Source organism: Leptodactylus fuscus, chromosome 5, assembly GCF_031893055.1.
Source record: "Leptodactylus fuscus isolate aLepFus1 chromosome 5, aLepFus1.hap2, whole genome shotgun sequence".
Classification (NCBI taxonomy): Eukaryota; Metazoa; Chordata; class Amphibia; order Anura; family Leptodactylidae; genus Leptodactylus; species Leptodactylus fuscus.
The window spans coordinates 37,583,743-37,599,846 of NC_134269.1; the positions used below are offsets into that span (position 1 = coordinate 37,583,743).

Sequence of the window (16,104 nt, forward strand, 5' to 3'; positions counted from 1 at the left end):
CTTGCAGTGTAGACTGTAAATCTGACATGTTCTCTTTTGCTGTGTATTTCACACTGGACTGGGGATGTCCCTGTGTGCCACATGGGCTATGGTTCATTAAATGAATAGGAGCCACGTAAGCATGTCTGCAAAATAGGATCTGTCCTGGGGCAACACAGTGGCTTTGTGGGTAGCACTGTAGTCCTGGGTTGGAATCCCACCAGGAGCAACATCTGCAATGAATTTGTATGTTCTCCCCGTGTTTTCGTGGATTTCATATATATGTATGTATGTGGGGGGGGGGGGGAGACAGGTCCTATCTGATGCAGCCCTGAACAAGGCTCAAATAAAAGGAGTTGTTGAGAGAGACAGAGAGCGGTACATCGAGCAATGCAGAAGTGCAATAAATAACTCCGAGAAACTCACCGTGTACCAGTCACTGCAAAGGGACTACACCATGGCCACCTACCTGGAGAGAATACGCCACCCCAAACACAGACAGACCCTGAGCCGGTACAGACTGAGCGCCTACAACCTGGAGACGGGGGTGACACAGGCAGACTTACAAGCCACAGGAGAACAGAATGTGCCAGAACTGTGACCAGGGGGCCCTAGAAGACGAGACCCACTTCCTGCTACACTGCACCAAATACTCAGCTGTGAGGGCCGTCTACTACCAAAGACTGCCCACGTCCCAGACTTCATATCTGCAGACGAGAAGAGGAAACTCTACATCCTACTGGGAGAAGAAGAGGCCACTGTGGAGATCGCTGCCCAATACGTGTCCAGCTGTCACCAAATAAGAGGAAGATGAGACCCCATAGACTGTTATACCCCAAACCACCCACCACTCCTCCTCCCCCCCCCCCCCCCCCTCGCATGTATATGCGATCCATGCTACACAATTGGATAGGTTGCAGACTCCCAGCAAATGAATGGGCTGTACAGCAGACTAGAGCTTTACCTTGGAGTTGCACAAAACATCAGTAACACTTGGCCTATGTGCTCTGAATTTATCAACTGAATTTCATGCCGGGAGCTGGAGTGTAGATGATCTTCTAGAAGTTCTGATCCCATCATGAAGTTTGGGTGAACACATGGACTCTCATGGCTGAAACTTAGTCATGTGACTAAGTTCTGGGATAGGGACACAGGATATTGGGGAATATCCATAGCAGCGCCATGTGACAAAAACCGTGCATACCAAAAGAATACACTCACAAAGGTTATATGGTAAATTCTGGAGGAGATGAATGTAAGAAGGATGAGGCTTGGGGTTAGATCGGAACATGTGAACAATGTGCATGTCATATACATAGTTTCCAATACGGCCAAGATAAAAATCGCCAGCTCCTGCCAAAAGGACTTTTGATAGAAGACGGATATCTGCAGCTTAAAATTTAACTTTTATTTTCGTTCATCAGATAAAAAAGTTACATCGTAACTTGGAGTCTGGCCTGCTGTACACACGGCGACGCGTTTCGGAACTATATGTTCCTTCGTCTCGGCCATACCAGAAGAAACTCCACTGTCAGAAAGGCATTGCTAGATGTAGGGCTCTCCCTTCTGACAGTGGAGGGATGGCATTGCTGATACTAAGGCACAGAGATCTCGAGCACCAGGGCTCATACCGGCAAAGCTGACGGTGCACTAAATTCAGTCAGCTTTCTAGTAGTAGATAATACCACCCATCTCTGAGGACATGAAAGGTCTTCTCTAACATGTATACTCTTAGTGGCAGGCTCATGCACAGAGTCTCAGACAATGTCAGAACAGAGAAGGGGAGACCTTTCTTTACCAAAAGCTTTAGTAAAGGTTTCCCTACAAAAGTTGCCACTTTGGATTTTAGAACCAGTAAATGTGATACGTGGGGAAGATACGGACACAACGACCATTAGCCATTCTCAGCCTTGGTTCTGAAGTTGTGTGTAAAGATAATGCTGGAAGACATGGCGGCGGCTGCTGCTGCTTGCAGAAATCCACAGACACCTATTCAGATGTATGGAATTGATTGAACATGCTGTATGTTACTGAGGTCTGCACTAACTATGTACTGACATTGTGTGTATTACTGGTGCACCGATAAGCCCATCACTGGGAGGGGAACATACTGCACAGAGAGGGAAGGCGAGAGCACCCCCCCCCAAAAAAAAAAAAAAGATTGCTGAGACTAATCGGTGGTTGCTAGAGAGGGATCAGGGACTTTACTCACATAAATCGGTGGTTCCTTACCAGTGGCCACTGTGTGGTTTCTGTGGTCAGGTGGGAACACAGGACTTCCAGCAATGAGGCCCTGGCCTGAAACTGAACTGACAACAGCTACTTAATCATACCAATGTGTCTTTATTAGAAAGACGTGTATAAATGTCAGGTTATCAGCCTACTCTATAACATGCGGCCTACACATTGACCGGCATTCCTCATGTCACAGGTTCCCTTCAGGATCTGATCATGGCGGTTATATGTCTCGCCTTTTCAAACATAAATACTGAACTATATTGGATGTTTCATTTATATACAACTTTATTTTACTATGATACAAAACCTCAGGGAGACCACGCACACCATACAGAGCAGTCCATTTCCATAACCCGTAGGCGCTGGCATCGGTAGGACCTTACAGGTACTTATAGATGACCTTCTCTTCCACCGTCTGCAGCTCCAGCTTCACAGGACATTTGTACAGGTAGGACAGTAATTCTTCAGTGTAGCCAGTCAGAAAGTAGAACTTCTGAGGGGGCAACTTGCGGATTAGTATGGCGCATATCACTATGAGGTTGGCACGCCGCTTGATGACAATTTCATTGGCCAGGCAGCCATGGAATGTGCCATACATAAATCTGCGAATATAGACATCTTCTATGGTGCGCTCCGCGGCGCCATCTTCACCATCAAGGTTACCTGGAAGGAGTAAAAGGAGCAACATGAGCGTATAAGAACCAGCAATAAAGCCAAAGCAGCATTGCTTACTGACATCTATGCTTCACATCTCACAATGTAGTGTTATGTGCAGGGTATTACAAGTTCAGTAAAGTTTAGGTAAACCCCTGCCCTGTAACATCACTGTCTACTACCGTATAATAGACATCAATGGATGTTTCATAATGTACAAAGGAGCATTGTGTGACCCATTAGTGGATGAGGTTACTTCCCACTATACTGACAGATCACACAATGTCTTGCACAGATACTCCTTGTCACTGCTGGAGAGGCTCGGCCGCAGCCAAGGCATGTAATATATAGCACATTATCCTGCTACCATAGAACCTTATAGTACATGGTCGCATTCTGCAAAGCTTTCTGCAACGGCCACTGCTAAACACCAGGGCTGCCGAGTTACTAGACCAAACCATTGCGTCCTGTATTATGTCACAGCCCAATTCTGACATTATTTTGCTTGCTTGTATAGCGCCATCATATTCCGCAGCGCTTTACAGACACTGACAATCACTGTCCCATATAGGGCTCATAATCTACATTCCCTATCAGTATGTCTATGCCGTGTGGGAGGAAACCCACACAAACACAGAGAGAACATACAAACTCCTTGCAGATGTTGTCCTTGGAAGGATTCAAACCCAGGACCCCAGCACTGCTAACCACTGAGCCCTAGGGACTCCTGACAGAAAATTGCAAAGAGTTGAACATTGGAGAAATGTCTTCACACTGACCAGAGAGCAGGACAGGCACAGTATGATGAGACTCTGACACAGACATCATGGAATATGTAGTGTACATTAGAAAAAGAGAAGAAGTGAAGATGGCTGACAAACTAAAACAGGTATGCCCAAAAGCCCCAAGCCTGGCTGGCCTAACCTGAAGAAGGAATGCTATCCTACAAGGTGGGCTAACACTTCTACATCATTTAGTGACCCTCTGTGCTGGTAATATGACATTCAGAAACTGTCACCAGAAGCAAGCACATCGCCCAAGCCCCGCACATGGATAGCTTAGGATCACCCCAATCAAATCATTGTGAATCGCTTCCTCCATGGCTTAGATGTCGCTATTTGGAGGAATGAGAGCGTTACCTCCTTACCCTTAGCCCATAGCTCATTTGCATATTGACAGATACAGTAACATCTCAGCAATGGAGGTACTCATTCATCACGTTCTATGACTATAAGACCTAAAGGGAGCGCCCTCTATTGGTTTACTTCACTGAGACTCTGTCTTCCTAATTACATCATGGAAGATAGACTTGCACATTCTCAGTCAGCGCCCTCTATTGGTGTGCATTCTTGAGGCACTGGCATCCTAATTACATCATGGAAGTCAGAATTGCATATTCTTCCCATATAAGACCTCTAGTTATTAAAAACAGTCAACCCATTGTTAGGGAGTCAGAGCTGACGGAAAGAAGAAGAGAAAAAAAAGAGGAGTCAGAGGTTTGGGGTTTTTGACATAACATCCTTGGGAAAAATAAAACTACTCGGTGTATATCACGTTTTCCTCTTACAAATATTGCGCAGTGTGACAATATGGCCACCAGGTGGCGCTGTGATACACCTATGGATGACATAATTGACTGCAGCACAAACAGCAGCAGGAAGCCTCAGTTTTCAAAGAATATTTTGATAAATCCGACGACCTCTAGGATGGATGTGTCCCCAGTCCTTACATAGTCCTTACATAGTGACATGACTGTGAGATTCATCAAACTAGTGCAAGTAATAAGTGAAGGAGTTGCCCACTAGCTGACTAGCTATAAGCAGACCCGTCCTCCGGCTGTGACTATAGTAGGGATTACAGGTGGGGACCAGGACTCCATTCTGTCATTATGATCCTGTAAGAATCTTCCTCTGTAATATACCCCCATGGCTGAAAACAAGCGTGCAGTCCCACATATTAGGCTTATGAGCAGTATATGGTGGAGTTCCAGAGGTCTTACTTGTGTGTTGAGAAAGCCAGCCTTTCCTATGGGCGATGTAATGAGGAGGATGCGCCTCTTCGTACGTCACTGGCTTGTCTCCTTTACCCACACGGACACGAGCCGCACGGTTCTAGAAATAAAAACATGGGATTGATTCACAAACAGATATTACATTTCTCCATTACATCACACAGAACAATTATGTTATAATGCTTAGAAAATGTCCTTGTATGTAAGTACTGCTGTCACGACGCCCCCTGCTGGTTGATTCCTAATCACAATGTCCACCGCCTGTGTCCAGAGCAGTGGTTGTGGTGACAAGTGTTCATACAAGATCAGCGGAGTGAGTCTTACCATTGCATGACGCTGATCTCTTCATGTTCTGCTTCACACAGGGCCCCAGACAACAAGTGATGGACACACAGACAGTGACTGTCCTCATAGGAGATTCACTTTTAACCCCATAAAGGCAGAACTATTATTTTATTTTTTTCCACCATTGTGTTCTAAAAGCCATAACTTGTTACATTATTCTATTACCATACTCGTACAAGGGATAGTTTTTTGCTGAATGAGTTGGAATTTTCATTCGTACAATTCTGGGGTACCCAGTTTTAAAGGGTACCAGCGGCCATGGGCAGCTGCACACGTCTGTTCGTCCTTTTTACTGTGGCTGCTTACTGGAACAGTACACTCATGTAAGTGGCCACAGTAAAAATGGCCGAACAGACATGCGCAGTTGGCTCTGCCCAAAGCCCGATGGAAGAGTATGCGCAGTATTTCCATCCCGAACACAGGCTCGGCCTGGCATGACAACACGGAGGATGCGGCGGAGAGGCACGGCTGAAGAAGATGGAGGCGTCGCTGGAGTCTTCAGGCAGCACAGGGGACAATCCCTGTGACCTAGCTGCCTGCTCTCAGGGGGGAGGGACTAAGTGCACGGGAGCGAGCCTGTGTCTGCACCACACATCCTAGCTTCCTGCTCTCAGATAGAGGAGGGGGGAAGTAAGTGCTCTGAGCTGCTTACATTTCTGAACTCTTTGTCTTAGGGAGGCTTTACACAGATACGCGCGTATCACATTGAAAACAATAGGTAAAAAAAAAAGCCTCCCATTCATTTCAATGGGTAACGCATGAATGCCGGCACCCATAGAAATGAATGGGAGCTGCTTTTTATGCGCTCATTCTGAACGAGTTTTACGTTCAGAATGAGCAGAGCTGAAATTTATACTTGGGAGATATATGAAGGCTGGGAGACTTGTCTCACCATCTTATTAAAGAACTGTATGTCCGATGCCTAGCTGCATCAGGAGCGCGCAGGCAAGGCCAGCGGCATAGAAGCTTAACCCCTTGATGTTCCGCCGCTTCCATTCATTCCTATGGGAGCGAGGTATTCGAAACTAGAGTTTCAAATACTATTCGCTCAGCTCTAATAGAAATCCTTTAATAATATCAATCCTTTACACCAGTTTTCTGATGTAGCGGGATTGTTGAATTCGTCCTAATTACAGATGAGCAAACACTAATCGAAACGGCCATTTCGAATAGCACGCACCCATAGGAATGAATGGAAGCGGGCATTCATTCCTATGGGTGCGTGCTATTCGAAACGGCCGTTTCGAATAGTGTTCGCTCATCTCTAGTCCTAATGTATTTTATTCTTTACATACCATTACAATGTGATTAGAATCTACAGGAATACACATAGTAACATTTCTGTGGTTACCTTTAAACAAACTGAGCTTGTCTGAATACAGCGGGCCGGAGAATGCCGGGGCAAAGCGCCTTCCAGTCCTCTGAGCAAAACCTAGAGGTAAAGCAGGAAGAATAGTTAGCCTCACTGTTTCCTGATCTATGTGAAGACAACTTGGTGACATCGCTGACTGGTTGTCGCTGGTAGACACTGAGCTCAGACTGCTTGGAGAAAGGTGCGGGTCCCAGAGCCATGAACGGTTCTATATTTAATTTATGCCATACACCGTGACTATGCCATGAATGTCCCAGATATCCCTTTTATTTTATGGTTGTGTATGCAGGGCAATTTTGTACTTGGGGCAGGTGCTTTGTTGGTACTGTTGTTTCTGGGGCAGGTGGGCATTGTTGTAGCTTATTAGACAGAGATTCTGCTAGAATGTAATCTACTGGCACTGTTCTCTATGGGGCTGGTGAGTTCTATTGTCTATGGGGGAGACACACTGCTGCCAGTGTCCTCTATGGGGCACTGCTGCCTATGAGGAAGGTGCTCTTCTGGCACTGTTTTAAATGGGGAGGTGTTTTGCTGGCACTGTCCTCTATGGGATGGGGGTACTGTTGGGCATGGGGAGGAGCTCTGCTGGTAATGCTGCCGATAGGGGAGGAGCCCTGCTGGTAATGCTGTCAATGGGGAGGAGCTCTGCTGGTAATGCTGCTGATAGGGGAGGAGCTCTGCTGGTAATGCTGTCCATAGGGGAGGAGCTCTGCTGGTAATGCTGTCAATGGGGAGGAGCTCTGCTGGTAATGCTGTCAATGGGGAGGAGCTCTGCTGGTAATGCTGTCAATGGGGAGGAGCTCTGCTGGTAATGCTGTCCATAGGGGAGGAGCTCTGCTGGTAATGCCATACCTCCCAACCGTCCCGATTTCCGCGGGACAGTCACGATTTGGGTGACATGTCCCGCAGTCCCGGTTGGAGGGAGGTATGTCCCGATTTCAACTCAGATCTGCGTCCAGAGGACGCAGATCTGAGTTGAACACATATGCGGCTGAAGCAAGGAGCTGACACAGGTCAGCTCCTCGCTTCGCCGCTGCCCGCCTCTCTCCCTGACACATGCGGCTGAAGCGAGGAGCTGACCTGTGTCAGCTCCTCGCTTCGCTGCTGCCGCTGGCTCCTGGCTTGTAGACGCTCCTTCCTTCAGCCGCATGTGTCAGCGAGAGAGGCGGGCAGAGAGCGGCGAGGGAGCGGAGGAGAAGGTAAGTTTAATGTGGAGGTGGAACATGAATCTGGGGGCAGATGAAGGAGAGGACGGCATGACACTGGGGACAGAGATGGAGGGACAGGAATCTGGGGGCAGAGATGGAGAGGACATGAATCTGGGGGCAGGGATGGGGGACATGAATCTGGGGGCAGAGATGGGGGGACATGACACTGGGGACAGAGATGGAGGGACAGGAATCTGGGGGCAGAGATGTGGGACAGGAATCTGGGGGCAGAGATGTGGGACATGAATCTGGGGGCAGAGATGGAGTGGACATGAATCTGGGGGCAGAGATGGAGTGGACATGAATCTGGGGGCAGAGATGGAGTGGACATGAATCTGGGGGCAGAGATGGAGTGGACATGAATCTGGGGGCAGAGATGGAGTGGACATGAATCTGGGGGCAGAGATGGAGTGGACATGAATCTGGGGGCAGAGATGGAGTGGACATGAATCTGGGGGCAGAGATGGAGTGGATATGAATCTGGGGGCAGAGATGGAGTGGATATGAATCTGGGGGCAGAGATGGGGGGACATGACACTGGGGACAGAGATGGAGGGACAGGAATCTGGGGGCAGAGATGTGGGACAGGAATCTGGGGGCAGAGATGAGGGACAGGAATCTGGGGGCAGAGATGGAGTGGATATGAATCTGGGGGCAGAGATGGAGTGGACATGAAACTGGGGGCAGAGATGGAGTGGACATGAATCTGGGGGCAGAGATGGAGGGACATGAATCTGGGGGCAGATGAAGGGTGTATATGAAACTGGGGGAGAGATAGAGGGGGGACATATAATTTATGTCTGTAGGAGGATTATACTGTGTGCGGGCACATGAAAAATTAACAAGTGGGCGGAGTCAACACAAAAGTGGGCGGGGCTAAATTCGCGCCGCACATTTTATCCCTCTTTCAGTTCTTCAAAAGTTGGGAGGTATGGGTAATGCTGTCAATGTGAGAGGAGCTCTGCTGGTAATGCTGTCAATGTGAGAGGAGCTCTGCTGGTAATGCTGTCAATGGGGGAGGAGCTCTGCTGGCACTTTATAGGGCAGGCTGTCCTCTATAGGGAAGGATGTTGGTGCTGTTGTCTATGTGGTATTCGCCCTCTTGTTACTGCAGATTGTGGGGCAGGCACTATGTTGGCATCTATGATTCCATAACACAAGCAATACATGTGCAGCACATACAGGGACCAATCTACAAACAAATACGTCTGCTTAATAATACCTACAGGACCCAAAGCTTTACCCGCTTCCCAAAATAATCTGAAACCAAAACCTGGCGCTCCCCCCTCCCCTTAGTAACCTCAACGTCCCTGTTACCTGCAGCCGGCTCGCTGCACTACACATGGGCGCCGCCATCTTCGGAATGGACCACAGCGGTATCCGTAGGGAGGAAACCCTCGACCTTGTCATTGACTGACAACAGCGACATCTGGAGGCCGGATTCGTGTAGCGCGTCTGGTGTTCGGAATAATGATGCAGGGTGAGGTAGTGACAGAAACATTGCACCGAAAGACATGCAGTGGCTGTTCTAGTCATAGCTATAGTGTTTTCTAACATATATCTATATAGAGGACCGCATATAATGCTGTCAGGTTGTTAAAATGAAAAATTCAGTCACAATTTTTGGTTTAAAACTATGCGGTTTCTGAAAAAAAAAATATAGTTGCCATTTTTTACCAACTAAAGACAAAACGCATCCAATTGAGGACACAAAACTCTAGACAGTTACTGACATGTAACCAAGGCAACACCACAGACTGCGTCACAATGTCCGCCCGAAGTCATCGGATAAAAAGTCCACGCAGATTTTTCATTCGCCACTTTCCGTTTTAAAACAACAAGCACCCGACGGATCCCATTGTAGTCACTGAGATCTGTCAGGCTCCATATGTATCTGCTATTTCAGCAGTGCGCCTCTGTTATTCTTGTTAGGCTTGGGTTCACACTATCCAGATTTTAAAAGACAGATGTATCCAGAGCCCCCTGCTTTGGGTGTCCATCTGCATTCACCTCCGTGTAAAAAACATGCCTTAAGTTTTTTTGTCACATTTTTAAACTTTTCTGACAGAAGAACAAGTAAAAAATGATGTAAGTGTCCATCAAGTTCTTATGTTATAGTCAATGGGAGGGGGCTCTGATGGGATTAACGTCCATTGCTGTCATCCTGAGGCCCCACTCACGCTCAAGTTGAAGATAAATGTGCAATGGACATCCAGTGAATGGGTTTAATCAGTGGGGAGTGTCGAGCCCCGGACACCATGTCTGAAGCAGCCACAGAATCTGCAGTAAGGGCTAGTTCACACAAAGTTTTTTGGTTGCAGAATCCGCCTCAAAATCCGCTTCCAAAACCGGCTCCCATTGACTTCAACAGGAGCGGCTCGCTTCTTTTTCTGCTACTAGCTAGCTAGGAGATGACTCTTCATGCCGCGGATTCTGCAGCAGAATCGTCTGTGGAGCGAAGCTCCCTCTCAATTATGCCTTTTCGTTTGCACAATGCTGCGACGGTATGACGGTGAACTACACCGGCATCCCATCGCGGCCAACTGTAAAATCATACAGGAAGCTTATTTTTTCAGCGTTCTGCTATGATGTTTGCCTCCCATTGAAAATAATGAGAGGCAGAATCAAGGTGGAATTTGTCACTGATTTTGGGGAGGATTTAGTGGCAATTTCCACAGGGTGATTGAGGCCTTAAACTAAGGCTGGGTTCACACTAATCCGCTCCTTATTAGGCCCAAATGAATGGGCCTAGTCGGTAGGAGGGAGTGTGTTCAGGCGACTCCACCTGAAGAATGAACATGTCCGTACTTTTTTCCGGGAGCCGGAACAAACCACTCCCGGAAAAAAGAACTGACCGGCTCCCATTGATTTCAATGGGAGCCATCTTTTTGGTCAGGATTTTGAGGTGGATACGGTTTCAAAATCTTGACCAAAAACCATGCGTGAACTCAGCCTAAGGGTCCATTCACACGCCGTATACGTGCCAGATCACGCGGCACGTTACTCCGTGTGAATGGACCCTAAGTCCACACTGAGTTTTTTTATCAGGTTTCGGCAGAAATCCGCCTCCAAACCCTGAACCAAAAAACGCCTCACCACTCAAAGTATACAAAACGCTTCTGAGTCTTGTCTGCTATTGTTTTGTTTTTTTTCCGCTAGCGGAAAAAAAAGAAGAGAGATGTTTATTCTTTTTTGAAGCCTGAGCGTTTTCCGGCTCACGGCTTCAATGCAAGTCAATGTGAGCTGTTTTTTTCTGCTCATGTTTTTTTGAAGTGGAACCTGAAGCGTTTTTTGGCAAAAACCTCAGGAAACGCCAGGCGGTTTTTTAAAATATAATTCATGACCACATCCCAAGAGAAAACGAATCAGGAAACTCCTTGAAAAACGCCTTAAAAAAGCTTCAAATGGCAAAAAACGCCTCAGGAAGCTCACGCGTTTTCCAATGCCAAAACCCTGACCAAAAAACTCTGTGTGAACTTACCCTAAGGCTCCACATAGTGTCCCGCAGCGCTTTTTTTGTGGGGCCATAACCTAAAGCCTCAATCATACCAACGCATCGCAGTTTATCCCACAGCGCTTTTCACTGCCTCGATTATAAATGTAGGGAAACTGCTGGAGTTTCCGTAGGTATGAACCCGCAACGGTTTTGGAAATCGTAGGATGTTCACAGAGCGTATTTCCCACACTGTGGGGAGGGAATTTGCCACATGAGGCTTCCGGCTTTGGATGTACCATCGAGCATTGGGACAAATCTTGTGCCTCTAGTCCAGATAAGTAAATCTGGGCCATTTTACTGTGAAATAATAAATAAGGTTATGTTCAGATGTTGCAGAATTGTCACGGTTGTTTTTTTTTTTGGTTTTTTTTTGTGTGAATATGCAGCAGAAAATAAATATATCAGCTACGTCAGGATGTGTCTTAAAACTGCATCAACATCCCCATGAAAGGAAGAAAAGTTATCGGAGGTACATGTGTGTATAATATTTGTTTCCTTTGCTTCAAAAATGTGCAGACGCCATCAATTTGAGTAGAGAAGGGGTCTCCAACCCAATATTTTGCCCAGGCGTCACCTCCAGTGATCACATAGCATGGCTACACTACAACAGCGTATCCACCAATGATTCTAGTGTGTATATGTGACAGCTGGAAGTGACATCACAGGGACGGCGAATCACCATTGACTCATATAGACAATATAAGCAGCGGCTTTGTAATATATGATATGATCTCATGGCATGTTCAAGGATTGAATGGAATGGGAGGAAGATTTTTTTTTTTTTTTTAATTTTAAGCTGATTTTGAGGCACAATTTTCCTAAAATTCAGACCTATAAACACACCCTTACATGTCAATGTAGGAAATGATGGAATTGCGGATGAAAGTGACATCTTCTTCACATCCCAGCGTCTGTAGTTGGTATTTTTTTGCATGCAGCTTGTTTGGAAAATATTCTCAAACTTCATCAGTTCCCTAAAAATCTAGTATTAGTCTACGTTCACTTCTGTATTGGGGTCTTTGGCGCAGAGTGTGACGGAAATACTGGAGAAAGAAGTCCTGCAATATCGACTTTTTCATCTGATAATGTCTGCTGAAAAATAGACACCCGATGGATCCCATTATAGTCAATGAGGTCCCTTAGGATCAGTTCCTCTGTTGGACTCGTAAAACAGAACATGGGTGTGAAACTAGTATTATATACATTCTTTTTTTCTTGTTTTTTTTATGTAGATTATGAATCCCATATAGGGATCACAATGTACATTTTTCCCTATCAGTATGCCTTTGAAGTGTGGGAGGAAATCCATGCAAACACGTGGAGAACATACAAACTCCTTGGAGATGTTGTTCCTGGTGGGATTCAAACCCAGGACTCCAGCGCTGCAAGGCTGCAGTGCTAACCACTGAGCCACCATGTTTCCCCTAGTGTTATACAGTCTTGATAGTGATGGTTACAGGTGCTAAGGAGTTTAATCCCCCTTAGTGTAGTTAGGGGGAACCTGTGGGTCTCCGTGGGCCACATAAAAGTTACAATCTCAATACTGATGCCAGTGCTTATGGGCCACCTATGTTTCTTGGGTCCCGGTGTGACTGTACCCTCTTCATGCCCCCTCTGCTCTGGTCCCTGTATAGTGGATGGCACCCGTAGTGCAGCTGAGCTTCCATTGAAATCAACATGACATGTTATACATCTTGTTTCATACGTGGGGCTTCACCAATATATTATCTACCTTCTTAACATATAAGAACCAGTCAATATAGGACGTATTGTTTTATTTTGTGATTGCCAATCTGTTGTATCGATTTATTTCATTGCAATGCAAACCAGGTATGAAAAATCTGTGCGTATATTGGATACCTCTTCCCTATATCCAATTAGTTGAAAAGTTAGTGAATAACAAGTCTAATACTCATACTACCCTAAATGGCCCCCCAAATAAATGAAATTGCGATTGCATGTAGGAGTGTGATAGTGTAAGCATACGGAAGTCCGTGACTCTGCCCATAGAGACTACTGATATTTGCTTTATATTAATGTGCTGGGCTTTTCTGTAGAGTTGCCTGATTTCAATACAGTAAGGCTGAGTTCAGACGGAGTTTTTTTGGTCAGGATTTCGGAATCCGCGTCAAAATCCTGACCAGAAAAACGTCTCCCATTTAAATAAATCGGTGCCGGTAATTTCTTTTTCCCGCGAGCTGTTTGCTCCCGCTTGCAGGAAAAAGAATCGACATGCCCTTTCTTCAGGCGGATTCCGCAGCCAGTTCAGCCGTGGACGTCCACCTGAAGACACTCCCTCCTGACTAGGCCCATTTATTTGCACTGCACCGACATCCAGTTGTGGCTACCGGTTTTATGGTCCGGAATCTGAGGCGGCCTCCACGTCAAATTCCGGACCAAAAAACTCCGTCTGAACCCGGCCTAAAGCCTTTCCAGAAGACTCTGTGAGTAGACTACCAGCTTGCCCAGACTACATTTCCTCTGATAATAGTTCATTTCCACCAAATCTTACATGGGTTGTCTGGGGAGATTCATTTGACTTACCTTGTCTAATAGAAGCGGAAAGGTTGAGGAGGAAAACGCTGCGGAAAAAGCTGTGGTGCATTTCCACTGCGGTCTGTTTTTTGCAACGTTTTGCTGCAGCTCACTACATTAGGCCTTAGCCTTAAACAGCTTGTTCAGATAACACATTTTCTATACCTTATAAATCATTCTGAATCTATAGTATCATCACCATTCTTGGAGAGCGCTGCTCGCTCTGGAGGATCTGTCCTGCGTTACAGACAAACTGTGGATTTTAATGGGCACCATGTAAAGCTTAGTTTCCCCTGTAGTGGGGCTGATGGGCTGCTGATAGACAATGATTTTTTGTTCTGCTAAAATCTTCCAATGAAGGAGGAAATGCTTGTGTATTGGATGACTGTCAGCGTTATTAGACAAAACAATGGTCAGGAACCAGCGCTCATTGCTGACAATAGGCCTTTACTGATAGATTTCTCCAAAGATTACAATTAATCACACAGTAAGGGGACACTTTATGATCAACTCATTGCCCAAGAACCCTTCAAACAAACATGGGTTGTACAGAGCAGAGAACCCCTTTACGCATCTTACCCTTAGGGGTAATTGGCTTTCCCTTTCTGTGCCCCTGGTGAAGAGCTATCGGTGCCGGTACCGTAGCTCTTCACTGTCAGAAGGGTGTTTCTGACAGTCAGTCAGGAACGCCCTTCCTCGCAGTAGCGTCTATTGCTCTGTACTGTGAGAGGGGGGCATTGCTTACCACCCAGCGATGATACTGTGCTGTGAGAAACGTGGTGAGGAACGCCCCCCAGTACTCGTCTATTGTCGTTCCTCACCGCTGTCACAGTACAGCGCAATAGACGCTACTGTGAAGAAGGGCGTTCCTCACAGACTGTCAGAAACGCCCTTCTGACAGTGAAGAGCTACGGTATCGGCACTGATAGCTCTTCACCGGGGGCACAGAAAGGGAAAGCCAAAAGTGCACTGAATTCCGCGCACTGTCAGCTTTCTAGTGGTGTATAAAACCGAATTTGCCCCAAATGGTGAATGGTCCTCTTTAAGCACACAGAGACCCCACCCCAGAGAAACCACAGTATTACCGCCCACCTGCATTAACACTAAAAAGACATATCTTTGGAATGGCTTAATGGATTTGGATACACAAAAGATCAAAATGCTCAGGGTGACAGCGCCGATCATATGATGTATTGTCATTGGGCTTATCCGACCATAAAGGGGTCCTCTTTATAGTAAATCATTAGCTTTCTCGCTGAAACTTTTTTTCCTAATGTAGATAGTGAGCCCCATATAGGGATCACAATATACATTTTTTTCCCTATCAGTATGTCTTTATAGAATGGGAGGAAATCCACACAAACACGGGGAGAACATACAAACTCCCTGCAGATGTTGTTCCTGGTGGGTTTCAAACCCAGGACTCCAGCGCTGCAGTGCTAACCACTGAGCCACCGTGTTGCCCCAGGTATTGTTTTGACATTACTGGCACCGTAGATTCATCATGGGACCAAAGAGGGGTATGAGAGCCACATATGGGATCTGAGCCACTGGCTAGTGAACACTTCTATGTAGCTTGCTTGTGCAAAGTCCTGTACTTAAAGGGATATTCCAGGATTAACCAGTTATCCAATGGAAAGGTGATACCTGCTAGGTCGGTGCCATACCATATAGTAGTACAATGGCTGCTCCACCGCTGCTCCATTCATTGAGAGGATGGTGGACCACAGGACACCCTTTTTGGCTGAGGGTCCCAGAGGTTGTCCCTTGGATCTTACCGTTATCACCCATCCGGTGCACAGCATATATGGGAGGCATCGATACGGCTTTATCACAAGACATATCAAACATATCGAATAGGTCAATGAAAGAAAGAAGAAGCCACACATTATACAGTTTTCTTTTTAATTTGCAATATTTTGAAACAAATCAAGAGGAAGATTTTTTTTTTTCCGTTAGTCTTTATCCTCTTATTTTTGACACTTACAAGGCTCAGAAAAAAAGAGTGAGAAAGAGACGAGAAAACAGAAATTTAAAGGAAGACAGCAGCAAAAGAACCCCACTGGCATTCAGAAAACGAACAAGCTGTCCTCTTGTTTCTCTTATATATATAGATTTATGTATATATATATGTATTTATAGGATTTCTGTTTAAAGGGCATGCAGAAAATTAAACAGCAACAAATGAAAACAAGTCAGGCCGGAGATTCGCCTCTCCTCTCCCTTGGGGTCACTGCTCTGAACCCTGTAAACTTGACTTAATTGG

At 46.1% G+C, this 16,104-nt stretch overlaps 1 protein-coding gene across 1 annotated transcript; it reads right to left on the bottom strand.

The window, feature by feature from the left end:
* Nucleotides 1–2,484: 2,484 nt before the first annotated feature.
* Nucleotides 2,485–9,203, bottom strand: MRPS24 (mitochondrial ribosomal protein S24). The gene is made up of 4 exons (XM_075276141.1): nucleotides 9,125–9,203; nucleotides 6,579–6,659; nucleotides 4,871–4,982; nucleotides 2,485–2,880 (listed from the first exon to the last, which is right to left on the bottom strand). Exons 1-4 carry the CDS (start codon nucleotides 9,161–9,163, stop codon nucleotides 2,597–2,599), a joined length of 516 nt encoding a protein of 171 aa, XP_075132242.1. The 5' UTR covers nucleotides 9,164–9,203; the 3' UTR covers nucleotides 2,485–2,596.
* Nucleotides 9,204–16,104: the final 6,901 nt, after the last annotated feature.

Bases quoted from the DNA above. Each gene is read 5' to 3' on its own strand.
- MRPS24 (XM_075276141.1), bottom strand. From the start codon at position 9,163: ATGGCGGCGCCCATGTGTAGTGCAGCGAGCCGGCTGCAG. The intron at 6,660-9,124 runs GTAACAGGGACG...CTTTACCTCTAG, and splicing joins GTGCAGCGAGCCGGCTGCAG to GTTTTGCTCAGAGGACTGGA. The intron at 4,983-6,578 runs GTAACCACAGAA...TTTTATTTCTAG, and splicing joins CAAGCTCAGTTTGTTTAAAG to AACCGTGCGGCTCGTGTCCG.